At 41.3% G+C, this 14,213-nt stretch overlaps 2 protein-coding genes across 3 annotated transcripts in view; one reads left to right on the plus strand and one right to left on the minus strand.

The window, feature by feature from the left end:
* Positions 1-14,213, plus strand: part of TG (thyroglobulin) — a 213,087-nt gene that overhangs the window by 133,775 nt on the left and 65,099 nt on the right. For both annotated transcript variants that reach the window (XM_061374135.1, XM_061374136.1), the window contains 4 exons: positions 1,197-1,361; positions 2,680-2,902; positions 6,351-6,444; positions 10,903-11,062. In XM_061374135.1, the coding sequence (XP_061230119.1) occupies positions 1,197-1,361; positions 2,680-2,902; positions 6,351-6,444; positions 10,903-11,062 (642 nt within the window). The remainder of the gene's footprint in view (positions 1-1,196; positions 1,362-2,679; positions 2,903-6,350; positions 6,445-10,902; positions 11,063-14,213) is intronic.
* The window catches only part of ZFAT (zinc finger and AT-hook domain containing), a 983,920-nt gene that overhangs the window by 128,991 nt on the left and 840,716 nt on the right, over positions 1-14,213 (minus strand). The gene's annotated exons all lie outside the window — the stretch shown is intronic.

The following is a 14,213-nucleotide window of genomic DNA, read 5'->3' on the forward strand; positions in this document are numbered from 1 at the left end:
AGTAGCCTGACTAGCAGCAAAGGTCCTTTCACTTTGCATGACTGGCAAATCCCCAGTGCCACATGTTAGAAATAAAGAAATGCTCCCACTTACTGCAGAAGATAGTCCTTTGAATGGTGTGGGTTTTTGTATTATATGGTCCTCACCTGATGAAGGTGAGCAGTGTAACTTAACTGGTTTTCCCTTTTCCTGTAAGCCTTTCCAAAGGGGAAGTGTTGGATACTCACCTCCGAGTATAAACTGAGTGATTAACTTTATAGTGCTTGTTTACTGTATATATAGATATATGCCTGATTCATGTTAGTGTGCTTGTTTGCTCTAGTGTGCTTGTTTGCTTTAACATTATAATGGATAGGCCTGAGAGTTGATTTCTTCTCATGACTGAGAGACATAACAAAGTATGTTTTTTGTCACAGTATATTTGGTAAAGTATATATGTGTATGTTCATTGTGTTTGTTGGAAGGAAGCAGGGAAACAGAGATGTTCAGATGCTCTGTGACCTTCATTCTTGGCCAGTGCTCTTGACATGGACAACAGTGAGATCATGAGAAACTGCAGGGTGCTACAAGTAAACAATGCTGGCATAAAGCCAGTTATTTTTCTAATGGTATCAAATCAGGACCCTCTTGTAGCTGAATCCAAGGCCTCACCTGTGGGTGGATGCACGACAGGAATTTCCTGATTACCTGAGACATTGGCTGAAATGGGGCTTCCCAGCTTGAAGTGTGGGCCTGGATGATGATTAGGTGGTAACTGGTGATGAATTTCTTCTTAATCACTGTTCTCTCTATGCAGTAATGATTTGATGCATTGCTAATTTTACTCTGTGTTATACACTGGGATGAGCGAGAGTATCACTTTTCTTATTCTGAAACATTTCCCTGGGGCTCTCTTCAGCTGAGGTCCTCAGTACTTTATCAGATGTTTTTCTTTTCCTAAAACCTGTGAAACCAGTTTTCTTGATGTGTTGCTCCATTTTAAAGCAAATACAACCTTTTGTCCTTCAGCTGTTTTGGAGAGTATTCTGGGAATCTGAGAATATTTATGTCCCATTATTCTGTTTTATAGCTACTTCATATTCTTGTTGCTTGACCTGTTGTAAAACCTTTCATTTAAACATCTTATAACAGTGTCATACAAAATACTTTGGGAATACATTTTTACCTGCTTTTTTTCTTCATGATTCACCTCACAGCTTGTTCAAAGAACCAGTCATGTACAGTGGTTACACTGGAAGTCCAGCCTTCAGCAGTCAGATGCCTTTTTTACCCTGATATGCAGATATGCACACATGGTCTTCAAGGACACAGCTGCCGGGTTTTACTCAAAGAGCCAGCTACATATATCTATAGGAGACAAGGTAAGAGCAGGTTAAGGCTGTGGAGGAAGGAACTGGGGTGGCCTGTGCCCAGTTCTTGTGAATGGAAGAGTGAGGAGATTCCCACTGGACATAAACCGCTATGGATATCTCCCAGACAGCTGTCCATTGCCATTTCAATGGAGTTACAGCCAAGTGAGATGGGAAAATGTCCATAAAATGTATGAAACCTTAGTGTTACCATCTAGTGTTGAAGCAGGTATAATAAATGCAAAAGGTGTATTGGAAAGTGCAGAATGGTCAAAACAAACAAACAAACAAAAAAAGCAGTAATGAAAGTCCAGCTCCTTCTTTTTCATCTGCAGAAAATGATCCTATATGTTCTTTCTTTTGAACTCTGAGAATAATACAAGGAGTGTTGAAAACCCACCATCTATTGAAAGTCTTAAGAAACATCTCAGAATAAAACAAACAACATAAAAACCTAAACCAAGTTGAATTAATATTTTGAAGAAGGGAAATGATTTAAGAAAGAAATAGAGGTTGTGTAGACCGGTAAAAAAGTTATTGTTTGGCTACGAGCTTAATTGCAACTATAAGTTTTGTTGGTTTTTTCCCCCTTGAGTTTAAAAGAGATTGCTTTCTTTTTGTGTGATATTGATTATTTCATTTATTAGAAGCAATTCTAATAAAACAGGTAACAGTAAAGATAAAGGAAGAAATATTTCCTGTTCACTGAAATTTTTGCAAAGAACTGACAAATTAATGAGAACCTTTTAAACTCAAACTCTGTAAGAGAAAAGGGGGTTTATCCTTGTCAAAATCAGCAATTCCTACACAGGAGTGCAGAGAGTTTGGATATGGGTTATACCTTCTGTGGAAGCTCTTCTGTCTCACATGATGAAACAGGTACTAGAAATGGCTGTGAAGTACAAGGCTTTCCTCTTGAGAGTCCAAACCAATGAGTGTTGTGGTTATCTTTCCTCTCTCTGACTTGCTATAAAAGTTTAAAGGTTTAACACTGTGCTTTTTAGAGCTTGGGGCAAGGGGAAGCCTGCAAATGTCTTTCCCTTCTTGTAGAAGTGCTCAGATTTGTTATTCTAATGTAATGTCTGATCTGGAAGAAATGTTTGAGGGGTTTGGAAAGTTTAAATGTTCATATCTAGTAGCTAATGTGAAGCATAGCGTTAAGTATTTTATAGGGAAAAATTAACACAAATTTATCTATGTTTCATTTAAGGAAGTGAAATAATCACAAACATTTTAAAATTAAGGGAAATGGGATTAATTTTCATTTCTGAAATGGTACTAACTTGAAAAAAGCAAATTCTTTTTCCTCTTCTCCTCCTCTCTCCAACAGATTTATTCCTGCCCATTTCTGAACCGGATTTAACCCCATCTGTGTACATCCCATCCCATGGAGATCTGATGGGTAAATCCCAGCTGATCCATGTTGGCTCAGAGTGGAAAAGTATCAGCCAGTTCTTGGGGATCCCATATGCTGCACCTCCCCTGGCAGCAAGGCGCTTCAGTCCTCCAGAGCCATTTGCTTGGGTGGAAACATGGAATGCTACCGTGGCTAGGTAAGAAACCTCTTTGAACTGCTTGTCCATCCAGGTGTGTGAAAGTAGCTGGAATGATGACCACCATGATATTCATGTCGTCTTTCAAAAGAAGCAATAGGGTACAGATTAATACAGGTTTGGAGCTTTGTTTCACATACTCCATCTGTATGTTAATGCATGCAAGCACCTCAAGAATATAAGCGGATTCTACTACATTGCCTTAAATCTGTGCATAACTCCTCATTGACTGTCTGCTATCGATCCCTGCTCATTCTGAGTACTTATACAGGTAAATATCATACTTATAGAAATAAATCTGTAGTATATTTAACCAAACAAGGGCACTTTAACACTGACGTAACCAGAAGCTGTGGGCCTCATATAGAATCTCCTATGTCTAGGTCAGGCTGAAGGACCCAGATAGTATTTTCTGTCCCAAAACTATTAAGAGGCAAATACTTGCTAAATTGCTTGGGCAGATGTTCAGGAATTCTAAGTGTTTCAGGTAATGCCTTAAGAGGAAACTAGCACTAGGAGCTATGTTAGCAGCTAAGCTAAATTTCTCTTAAGTCCCTGTTTATAATGTTTTCCATTAGCTGGCCTTGGCTCTCCAGCGCTGTACAGACATCACTGATTGGTGATTTTAGATTGGAGGCACTCTATGGACATAGTCCTTGTGTGTCTGTCTGTGTTTCATTTAGTGTTATGATATGAATTTTAATTTTGTTGTGTGGCAGAACCAAAATGACAAAGTGTGGATGTGTATTTCTTAAAGAAAGAAGCATTTGGGTGACACTACCGGTATATCTGTGCTGTGGAATGTGTTAGGAGAGTGAATTTCTTTAAACAAAATCACAAACAAAAAACCAAAGCATATAGAAATGCAACAACAACAAGAAACAAGATATGGAAATCAAGTGTTTTTTATACAGCCTTTCTCAATGCATCTGTGGTCCGTGTAATAAGAGAGCAAACTACAGAGCACATGAAACCCATCTGAGTGAGCCATGCTACAGATGTATGCAGGAGAGCTGGTACCTGATCACATTCCTATCAATAAAAAGCACTGCACTATTTCAAGGCAGATGTGAGGAATCAAATGATTGAATGGAGATTGAAGGTGCAGAGCAGTCAAAAGGAGTCTGGTGGAAGGACTCGGTGAACTTTCTATAGAGGGAGTTGAAGAAATTAGGGCTGAAATCTGATGTTTAGTGACCCAAGAGCTCCCCTGAAAGCTAATGTGGACCTGAGGCCTACTGAGACCCTGTGATATCCTTCCAGCCATGCATCCTGTTCAATTCCTGGCACCAAGAGTGGTCCTCATGTGGTTATTGACAAACTAATTGAGCTAGCTGATATCTCCAAAAGCTTACAATGGTTAAGGAAATTGTGGATTTTGCAAGGGAGGTAGAAGATGGACTGACATGGATCACTACCTGCTTCAGGAGAAGCACAACCTAAGGCTACGGATTTAGACACTTGTCAGCTGTGTGGAAGCTATTTGGTCCCTTCATTGCTCAGGCTTTGTCTTCAGGAGTTTCTATCAAAGCCTATGGTGAACCAAATGAAAAGAGATGTGGTGCTGTCTTAAAGAGCTGAAAGAGCACCAGGCCTTTGGTAGCCTCATCCTTCAGGTTGCACCTGAATTGTGGAGGTGTTTACAGCATAACCACAGTATCCATGAAGCATCAGACTGTTGGAAGGATGTGGTGGGATGTGATTTTGTTTCCTCAGGTGTAGGGTGATGTTAGGTTAGCCCACACACCACCAGCTCCCTCTGTCTGCAGCCACAGCATGGTGTCTGCTAGGGCTTTGGTAAGAGCCATCTGCCTCTGCAGTCTCTTTCAGGACCTGCTGCCTGGCTGACAGTTTCAAAGCAATTTAGGGGCCTCAGTTCATCTCCTCCTATCTTGTGAATTCTCAGGGCTTTCTTAGGCCAATGAAGAGCTTGGCCATTATCTTCTAGTATTCATCTAAGGCTAAAAAAAACAATTCTTTGAGCTTATTGAAGAGAATTGAGGGGACCTCACTCACACACTATACACAAGTCCAAAAAAATATAGGGTCTATGCTTCCCATACACTGTGTACGACCCTATATGTTTTTGGACTCTATGTTGGTGTTGCACTATATTTGTATATAAGAAATTCACATTAGCACAGTGCCATTATGATGGAAGGGAAATAGTTATTTATCAGCCTAGTCCTGGTAAAAGACTTAAAAAAAACCCCAAACAAGCTCAGCAAAACCGACCAAAACCCCCACCCAGCTATTGGAGTCTCCAGCTGCTGGAGGAGCTGTGGACTTGCCTCAGTAGGTGGCAGCCTTTCCCTGAAGTCAGTCTTGGCATGAGGAGATCCTGGAAGGTGAAGATGACGATGGGTGATGATTCCTGCTGTCCTGTGGAAAGCTGTGTGATTAATAGCATGGTTCCTACCTGGGGATTCGTATTTTGTCTGCCTAAAATGGCTTTAGCAGTTTTGGTTGGATATGATGTGCTTCACTACGTCAGTGTGAAAGCTGTTGAGTGATATCACCATCCTAGGAACCTTCCCTGTGGAAAGATTTTGTAGAACTGCATTAAAGCTGGTCCTTTTCCTTGTAGTTTTCTATTAAATTCTTCAGTGTGAAGTTTTATAAGGGCATTAAAAATTTAGATAATTTAGAAATAAATCTCTGATATATTACTGTCTTTTCCATAGCCTCTTTTAGCTTCTTCCCTAATAAATTCTCATGCTTTTCCATAACTCACTATGTGACATAAATGTAGCTGTGAAGTAGAAGGAACTGGCTTCAAAATAGCTTTGATCTGAACTGCAAAAATCATCCACTTAATTCTTGTTGTGTGAGTGCTTGAGCATATGAATCTCATACAGAAGATGGCCAGAAAAGGATTTTCTGTATGTGGCTGGCTTCTGAATTCCTATTGAAAGGTTACTTTTACCAGTGCTTGGCACTGTTTAGTGGTGTGCTATGATGCTTAGAGCAAATGGGTTTTAAAAATGTGTGAAAATCTTAAACTTACCATATTTTCCCAAGGCAGGACCATTACAAATTAAAACAAATAACTGACATTTCAGCAACAGAGTGGATTACATAGGTGTGCAGGCAATAGCGAGGGGAGACCTGGGCCTGGGATCCCCAGCCCTTACATCTGGTGCTAATTTTGTGCAGTTTATGCAAAGTGTGAGTTTTCTGAGAGTTTACTTTCAAGTTCTAATCCTTTTAAAATGAGGCTGATTTTTCTGAGGGAAGGATTCTAGACATGAAAATGTTTTGCATTTGTATGGGTTTATAAAACCCACATACATGTTACTGAAGTAGAGGTAGGAATGGTTTTAAACATGTTTGAGATCTACAGGTTTAATGATTTTATGAACTTGATGCATCAAAATATAAGGAAATAGCAGCAGTTGAAAGAGAGTACAAGCCTTTTTATTGTCATTTTCCCAATCCATGTCTCTAGGGCAGCTTGTTGGCAGCCGGGAGATGGAGAGGCCCCGTCATACTCTGTCAGTGAAGACTGCCTATATCTGAATGTCTTTGTTCCTGCCACCACTGTAAGTAGGAGATGAGTTAGTTCTTTTCAAAGTGCATTTAATTGGCATAAATGACTCTTTTTAGCGTGTTGTTCACAAAGGCCTACAAGGTTAAATTAAGCTCTCTGTTGTTTTCACTGGTGCAAGAGTATTCCCTTATAAGCTTTCAGTGAGCAGTGCTTGGGTAACTGAAAGTGTGGCAAATTAAAAAGTTAGAAGACAGAGGAGAAGACAAAACACAAGAGAAGGTGGTAGCAAAGGAGAGGAAATTAAGGACAGAAATGTCAGTGTCCCTGAAATGAGACCCTTTGTCCAGGAGATGATAACACAGTACAACATATCACATCAATGCTTACCACTGGTCAAGCAGCAGCAGATGGGTTTTTCATCCTCATCCTTACTGTTCCCATTGGCATCTGTTGGAGCTCTGTTGAGGAAGGAGCATAGCAAGCAATGCTAGATCTGTGCCCAGCCCGCAAAGCATAAAACCAGATGTTTTAAAGATGACTGGGCCAATGGTACAATCTGAGAAACTGTTATTTGAAAGCTCTTGCATTTCTCATAAACAAATATAAAATAAAGCTCCAAGTTTAAGCCAAGCTTAGATGACTGGCCAAACCCCTGGGGGACTGTGGATAAAGATGCCGAATAATATGTGAATCCCATTGAAGAGTGGGCCCAGAGCACAGGAACAGTTTTTCTTTCCAGAGTACTGGCAATATTCTGAAGGTGATGGTCATTATAATAGAAATTTATGGGCCTGTCATACTGCATGTCTAGAAGGAGCTACTCTAGTTATCCAAGAGCAGCATACAGAGTCCCTTGCAGGCCCATTTTAATCATCAGAAAGACCAGCAGTCTGTTTTCTCCCTGCAGCATCAGGCTGTCATTTTGCCTTGAGTGAAGTCATTGCTTATTGAAAACATCAGGTCACTGTCCCAGGCAGTTTGCCATCTCCGCTTAAGTGCTGCTTTCAAGATAGCTTATTTGAAAGCATTTTATTTTCTACCATCTGATAGATTAAATAGGCTTGTCTTTTCTCTTTAGTGGTACTGTCAACTGAATCCCTCCTGGGTTTTGTAGAGGTGTAAGGTAGAAGTAGATGTGATCGAGTCAATCACTTTCACATGCATTAAGTCTGCCCCAAGACAGAAACAAAACTTCTGGTTTTGCAGAAGTATCTGGGAGCAGAAGGAAACATTTTCCTGTTTCTTTTTGTGGTGAGCTCTATTTTTTACTCACATACAGAGAGCTATCGTTATATATTTTCAACCCATGGAAAGTTAAATAAGCCAGTAAATACTGAATATAAAATCTCTTGGAGAGCAGCAAATGTGAGGGTTGTTCAGGAGAATTTTGAGCCTGGACAAGAGCACAGTGCAGGTACTGCTGCCGGTCACCAGAGGACTGTTTAAGTGTCAAGCAGTGAAGAAGGTGAATGACATCACCTCATTTTGCTTCCATAGCTACGTGTACCGCATAACCCTCCAAGTAAAACTGGCACTTCTGAGAGACTTTTTTCCACCTATAACCGTCACCACCTGTCACACTGGCAAAGCAAAGCTGTTCCTCAGCTTGATTTACGAAGGGTTCAAATATAAGATCAAGAGTTGAAGCTCTCCCCTAAATAAGAATAGAAACTGTACCCCCTTTCCTCTTCTCCCATCCCCTCCATGTGTTATTCCCATCCTTATCACATCATCCCTGTTGGACTCAATTCTTTAAAGAGCAATACTGTAGAGTAGTTAAAGCACTGGAGGTTGCCTGGCTTGGTAGAGTTTAAATCTAGCCCTGCCAAATAGCTCATTAAGGGCTTTACTGTTAGATGGAGAAGATGGTTCTGCATATGAGGAAACCTTTCAGGCTTTCAGCTGACTTGCAGCTTCCTAGTGGATGCTGAACTTTCTCCACTAATTGTTGCACATGGGACCTAAGCCCCTACAGGCATAAGACCATGTTAGATTTGCTGGGCTCCCCAGAAGACATCCCCCAATAGCCATGTCAGAAAGCCAACTGCCCATGTCCCAGCTGGAAGTCTTTACACAGATTTTACACCTCAATGTGTGACTGCCTGCGTTACGTTGCAAAGTATGGAGTAAAACCATACACTGACCAGTAGACACGTGGTATCCATGGCCTGTCCACCAGAAATGTGCTGGTCCTACTCTGGCCAGCTACTGTGTGTGCTCCACCAGCATTGACACTGGTGGTGCTGCATCTGAGCTTGATACCAAGGGGTGGTGGATGAAGGGATTGGCTCCATCAGGCTTCGTTTAAGGTCTTGTGTTTCTTCTTCCTCAAGGATTTAATTGCAGGGGTTGATTGAATTTGGTTGAGAGCAAGGCTTTGGGAAGTTCACTTATATCCAAAATAAATGATTCAGCAGCTAATATATAGTAAAAGATTATTTGGCTACCAAATATGCAGAGAAAGATAGGTAGGCGACATGAAATATCTCATATTGTGAGGCATAGTTCAACCAAATCATGAAAAACTAAAGCATTATACTATGCTGTTAAAAGGACAAACAAGAAATGCGAAGGTAATTATGTTAAACCAGCTTCATCTAAAATGTCCAAATCCATGAGCTCTGAGATTGAAATCCTTTGGGGTTAAACCCCAAATTATTTTTTCATTATATTTTACCTTTGCATAGGAGAGGGATCTGTCATTGCTCATTGCAGACTAGAAATGGGAATGATACGTCCAGACACTTAGCATGAGGCACAGCCCCAGTACTAAGTCTTCCCCTAAACTGCTCCGTATCTGTTACAGCAGTCTTTGTTTTGCTGGTTTTAATTTTTATCTCCTGTTTTTGCCTTTCTTAAGCTTTTCATCATTACAGCATTGAGTAAAGGCACTCGGCACAACTTAGAGGGCAGCTGGAGGTCAGGGTGCTATGCAGGCTGTGGAGACATCAGAAATGCCTGGTTTGAACCTCAGGCTTAACTATGCTGAGCTGAGGGGATGGAGCAGGCTCACCATCATGTTTAATACCATTTTAGCTGACATGGCTCAATGAGGTTCTATTTTTGAACAAATTTCTGTGTGAAAACAGATCCTTTCAGTTTTTTCGTTACCCCTACCTCTCTCTCTGTGCTACATGCAGTGCAGAAATAGGAACCAGGGACCACTGTGAATTAGGCAATTTCTATTCAGGAGCAGAAGTTACTGAGAGAGAGCAGCACGTTTCAGTGCTTCCAGTTTCTTGGGTTTTCTTGGTAACACTGTCATGTTTACTAGAAGCCTCTGAAGTGATTCTCCAGACTGATAAGTGAGAAGGTGCACACAATCATCACAAATTAATGGCAGATGAGAGGAGTTTGCCTCCTATCCTGTAGTTTTGAAGCCATTGCTTCCCTGCTGCTCCTCCCATACAGCCAGAGACATCATTTGCCAGAGCAGATGGGACTGCTGTGTTTAGCTGAGCCTCATCCAGAAATCAACAGCAGCAGAGCCCAATGCCCTGTAGCTGCAGGGATAAAAACAAACCTCAGATGTACTTTGATGCTGCTGCAGGGGCCACCAGCTCCTTGCAAAACATCACCAGCTGCCAACCCAGAGAGGGAGACTGGTGTTTCTTCAGTGTCATCTCAACAGAGCTGTAATCTGCTGATAAATGCTGAGGTCTCTTGGTGCACTTCTGCTTTTGTGCTGCTCATGCAGCAGCAGCCTGGCTGAATCCCTGCTGTGCGTACAGAGACGGTCCGCACAGATGTGCTGCTGATTTGGGAAAAAGCCTCTGTTTCTGTGCAAAATCATGTGGCTCTGTAAGAAGTTCTAACATGGGCAGCAGCCCATTGTACCTCCTTCCCATCCCGGGAGTCCTGATGGGCTCTTTTGGGGCCCTTTGTGTTTCCTGAGATGTGACTCTCTCCCATGCACAGAAAAAGCCCACTCTGCAGGATGCCTCTCTATATATCTAATAGGGGAAAACCTCCATTGAAGGAGCAATGAGGAGTTCTTGTCAAGTGAGATTTTGGAGATAAGGCAATATTTAATTCTGAAGACTTGAGAGCTGGAAGCAGCCCTGTACAGCTGTTGAGTTAGTCCTGCTGAAGATAAAGCAACCCAACAGGCCTTTTTCTTCTGTTTCCCACTTGTTAGAACTTTTCCCATGCATTTGTGTAAAGCAGACATGTTGCAGCAAAGATGAGCCCACCATGAGCCCAATGGCCAAGTCAGCAGGATGGGTCTGCATTGAACTAACCTGGTAAAGTTGTTGGCTGATGGAACACAGTGGTGCCATTAAATCTTCTTTATACTGGACATAGTATCCTCTAGAATGGTATATAGGTCATTGAGAACAAGTTACCCCTAGCATTTCAGACAGATGGACAGATATTCCCTCATTATGGTCACTGTTAAAGAGCTATGAATGGTTCCAGTAATGTTAATGGGGAAGATGTTTCTGTTCTCATCACCAACCTACAAAAGGAGTTGGCTACAGGGATATTAACCTGGTTGTTGTCATGGCAGGTCAAAAACTTGCCAGTGTTGCTGTTCTTCCACAATGGAGGGAGTTACAGTGCTGAGGCTGGAAAGACATCCATAGATGGATCATACCTAGCTGCCATCAGTAACATCATTGTTGTGATGTCAAACTACCGAGTCGGTGTTTTTGGCTTCCTTAGTACTGGTAAGTGATGAATTTCTAGAGCACAGCTATGGGCTAAATTGCATTCTGTAACACTTCTGTTTCTATGTTTTTTTTTTCTTAAAGTTCAGTTATTTTTAAACTTGAAAAACCTGTATTTTTCACTGACTATTTTAGGGGATACCACTGGGACTTGAAGAGAATGGGAAGAGGCTATGAAGGCAAAGTGACAAAACCAAAGCCCAAGCATTTATATCAAAGCATCGGCTAGACTTGTGTTTGCAGGTGCAACTGTGGATATTGGGTTTTGCAGACACACATGAAGACAAGTTAGGCGTCAGTATTCCTGCTAATTGCAGTGCTTGTTACTGTGGCTATGATTTTCAATGTCTTCAACTTCCAATGCTTGCATCCATGAAATTTTGCATGTTCTGAGTTTGCATCCCTTTCCCATACTCTGGTATTTGGTTTTTTTTTGCTTTCCTATTGCCTCCTAATACGAATTGCCATTAAAAACTACTCAAATGCTCATTATATACAGGATTTTGTCTTCTGCAAAGAGGCACGTACACGTGAAAATGCACATTCACTCTCCCTAAACCTCTGCCATACTGTTGTCTGGTCTTTGGGATTGTTTTTTTCATTTTGCCTCTTACTAGATTTGCCTGCTTAAGCAAGTAGGGAGCAGTTTTCTCCAGCACCTTTCAATTCTGCCCAGCACAGGAGAGCTTAGAGAACCATGGCGAGAAAATGCAATGATTGCAAGTGGAGCTCTTGTTCCATCATGCTGGTAGCAATCCTTGACCTCTCTAGTGGACATTTCAATACCTATATAATCTTTAGGAAGTTGTATTTGCCATGTTTGCAAATACCAGACTCAGTACTTTGCCTTGTGGTTCTTTTAAGTATTCACTGCTAGTGATGCTGCCTGTATTTTGTCTAGTGTGGGGTATGTAGCTGCAGCTACAGGTTATTGTTTCTCTTCTCTGTTTTATTGTTCAAAACTCATTCCCAGGAAAGCCTGTTTTTCATTCAGTAAACAGATTGGTGGGACTACAGATTCCTTAGTAATTTAAATAAGAAGTTGGTAATAGGTGTATCTGGGGAAAGAATCACTGTTTTCATGAGTGTAAACCAGATGCTTATGAAAGTGATAGTGTGGCTTCATTTTAGCTAGAGCCAAATGCAGTGTGGAGCTGTGCGAGGTTCCATTATGCAGCATTGCCCACACGTTACCCACTAACTTCCTTCAGCCCTACAAAACTCACCTAGGTTCCTTCCAAAGTGGAAACTGCTAACTGGGCTGAATATTATATACCGATATTTATATGGTAGTCCATGCTTTTGAGATTTTTCATAGGGATCTGCATGTATGTCTGGAAACATCAACGCATGAGCTGAATGGACTGAGTTTAGAGATAGAGGTGGTTCATTATGAGTGAGGAGCATGCAGGGACCCTCTTCTCTGTACTGTGGAGTTGCAGCCAGGAAAAAGTGTGGTCTTTCCTGTGCATTTGAGGAGATCCTGTTGCTCAGGAGCAGGAGCAAGAAGGAAAAGCTCTTTGCAAGAGTCATTGGAGCAAACTAAGCACCACATTCATGTGCCTAAAAATTCCTAAATTCCATGTTAGCCCTAAAAATTCCTTCAGTGCCTTGCTACCCTATATCATCTTTAGTCCATGTAGAGATGATGAGTGTGGTATGTTTGTACCAGGCCCCCTATCAGCATGGATTTTCAGTCATGTCCATTCTGGTGAGCAATGCTCCCACTGCAAGGTCTATTCTTGGTCGATGAAATACCTCTGACTCCTGTGCATGACCAGTAGCCACTGGGGATTTTCAGTGAAGGTCAAATACTGTAAGGGTTTTTCTTAAGACTCAACCAAATCCTTAATGATATGCCAGGGTGGTTTCCATTCTTACTGAAAGACCTGGACAAATCCCAGTCCCTTGGAAATTTTGCCACCAATTTCACAGGAGGCAGGAACTCACCCTTAGGACTGTAGGGACATTAGCAGCAGGGACTGTTGGAGAGCCCTGAAGTTACAAACAAAAGTTATGATCTTGTGAGCAATACCAGTTTCGTGGTCCAGCTAAGCAAAGTGCTGAATCTTTTCATGTTGACTTGTTATAAATTACAAAATGAGAAAGGAAAGAGTTAAATGGAGATTTTAGGGAATGAAGGGAAGTGAAAACAACAGATTTTTTTGTTGTTATTGTTTTGGTTTGGTTTTTTTTTGGAGGGGGTGGGTTGTTTGGGTGTTTTTTCAGTTCTGCAGTTCTTTTGGTGTCTCGTTGACAGCCTTTGCAAGCAAAGAGCTCGCATTGTTGGAAGTATAAAGGATATCAATTTTATTTGCTATCATCCATTAATGTTGCAAAAAGTGATGAACATTTTTGCTAGTGCCTTCCCCTCCCACTTTGCACCCAAAAAAGTTAAGGTAAATTGTCAGTAACATGGGTGGCAGGAGTATGGAGAAGACAGTTGTGTTTTTAAGCCTGATTCTTTTAAGAGTCTATGAATTCATATAAACAAGGATTATTTTCATGCTTAAATTTAGCACTATTGTTCTTCTCCAGTTTAGTAGTAACAGAAATGCATGTGTATGCCCTTGTTTGCTTCTTTCTGAACACTGGTTTCTTTTCATTGTCCTGTGGTCCTCAGGAATGTGTTCTTTTCCTACAAAAAGGCAGTGGGAAATATTCCTCACAGACATGTTTCTTTTGGTTTAACTACTGTGAATGCCCATGCATGCATTTGTTCCCTAGTGTGGTACATTTCACAGCATGATTGTGTTTTTTGCCAGGGCAGAAGGAACTGGCTGTGTTTTTCTCCTTGGTCATGTTTTTAGTATGCCAGTAGCAGGGCACATTGTGTTGCTAAAACATTTCCATGGATTTGCATACAATAATTTCTTCACCAAAAGGGTTGTCAAGCACTGGAACAGGCTGCCCAGGGCAGTTTTTAAGTCACCATCCCTGGAGGTATTTAAAAGATATGTAAATGTGACACTTAGGGACATGGTTTAGTGGTGGGCTTGGCAGTGCTGGGGTAACAGTTGGACTCAATGATCTACAATTCAATGATTCTATGATTTCACTTCCTCTGGGGAGGTCTCATGAGACACACAGCAAGCCCTTGAAATGATATTTCCTTTCTAACACCATAGAATGGTTTTACTGCTGGATTGAG

This window comes from Neopsephotus bourkii, unplaced genomic scaffold (genome assembly GCF_033783945.1).
Source record: "Neopsephotus bourkii isolate Nb327-2 ecotype Australia unplaced genomic scaffold, CSIRO-AGI_Nbou_v1 NB_1637, whole genome shotgun sequence".
NCBI lineage: Eukaryota > Metazoa > Chordata > Aves > Psittaciformes > Psittacidae > Neopsephotus > Neopsephotus bourkii.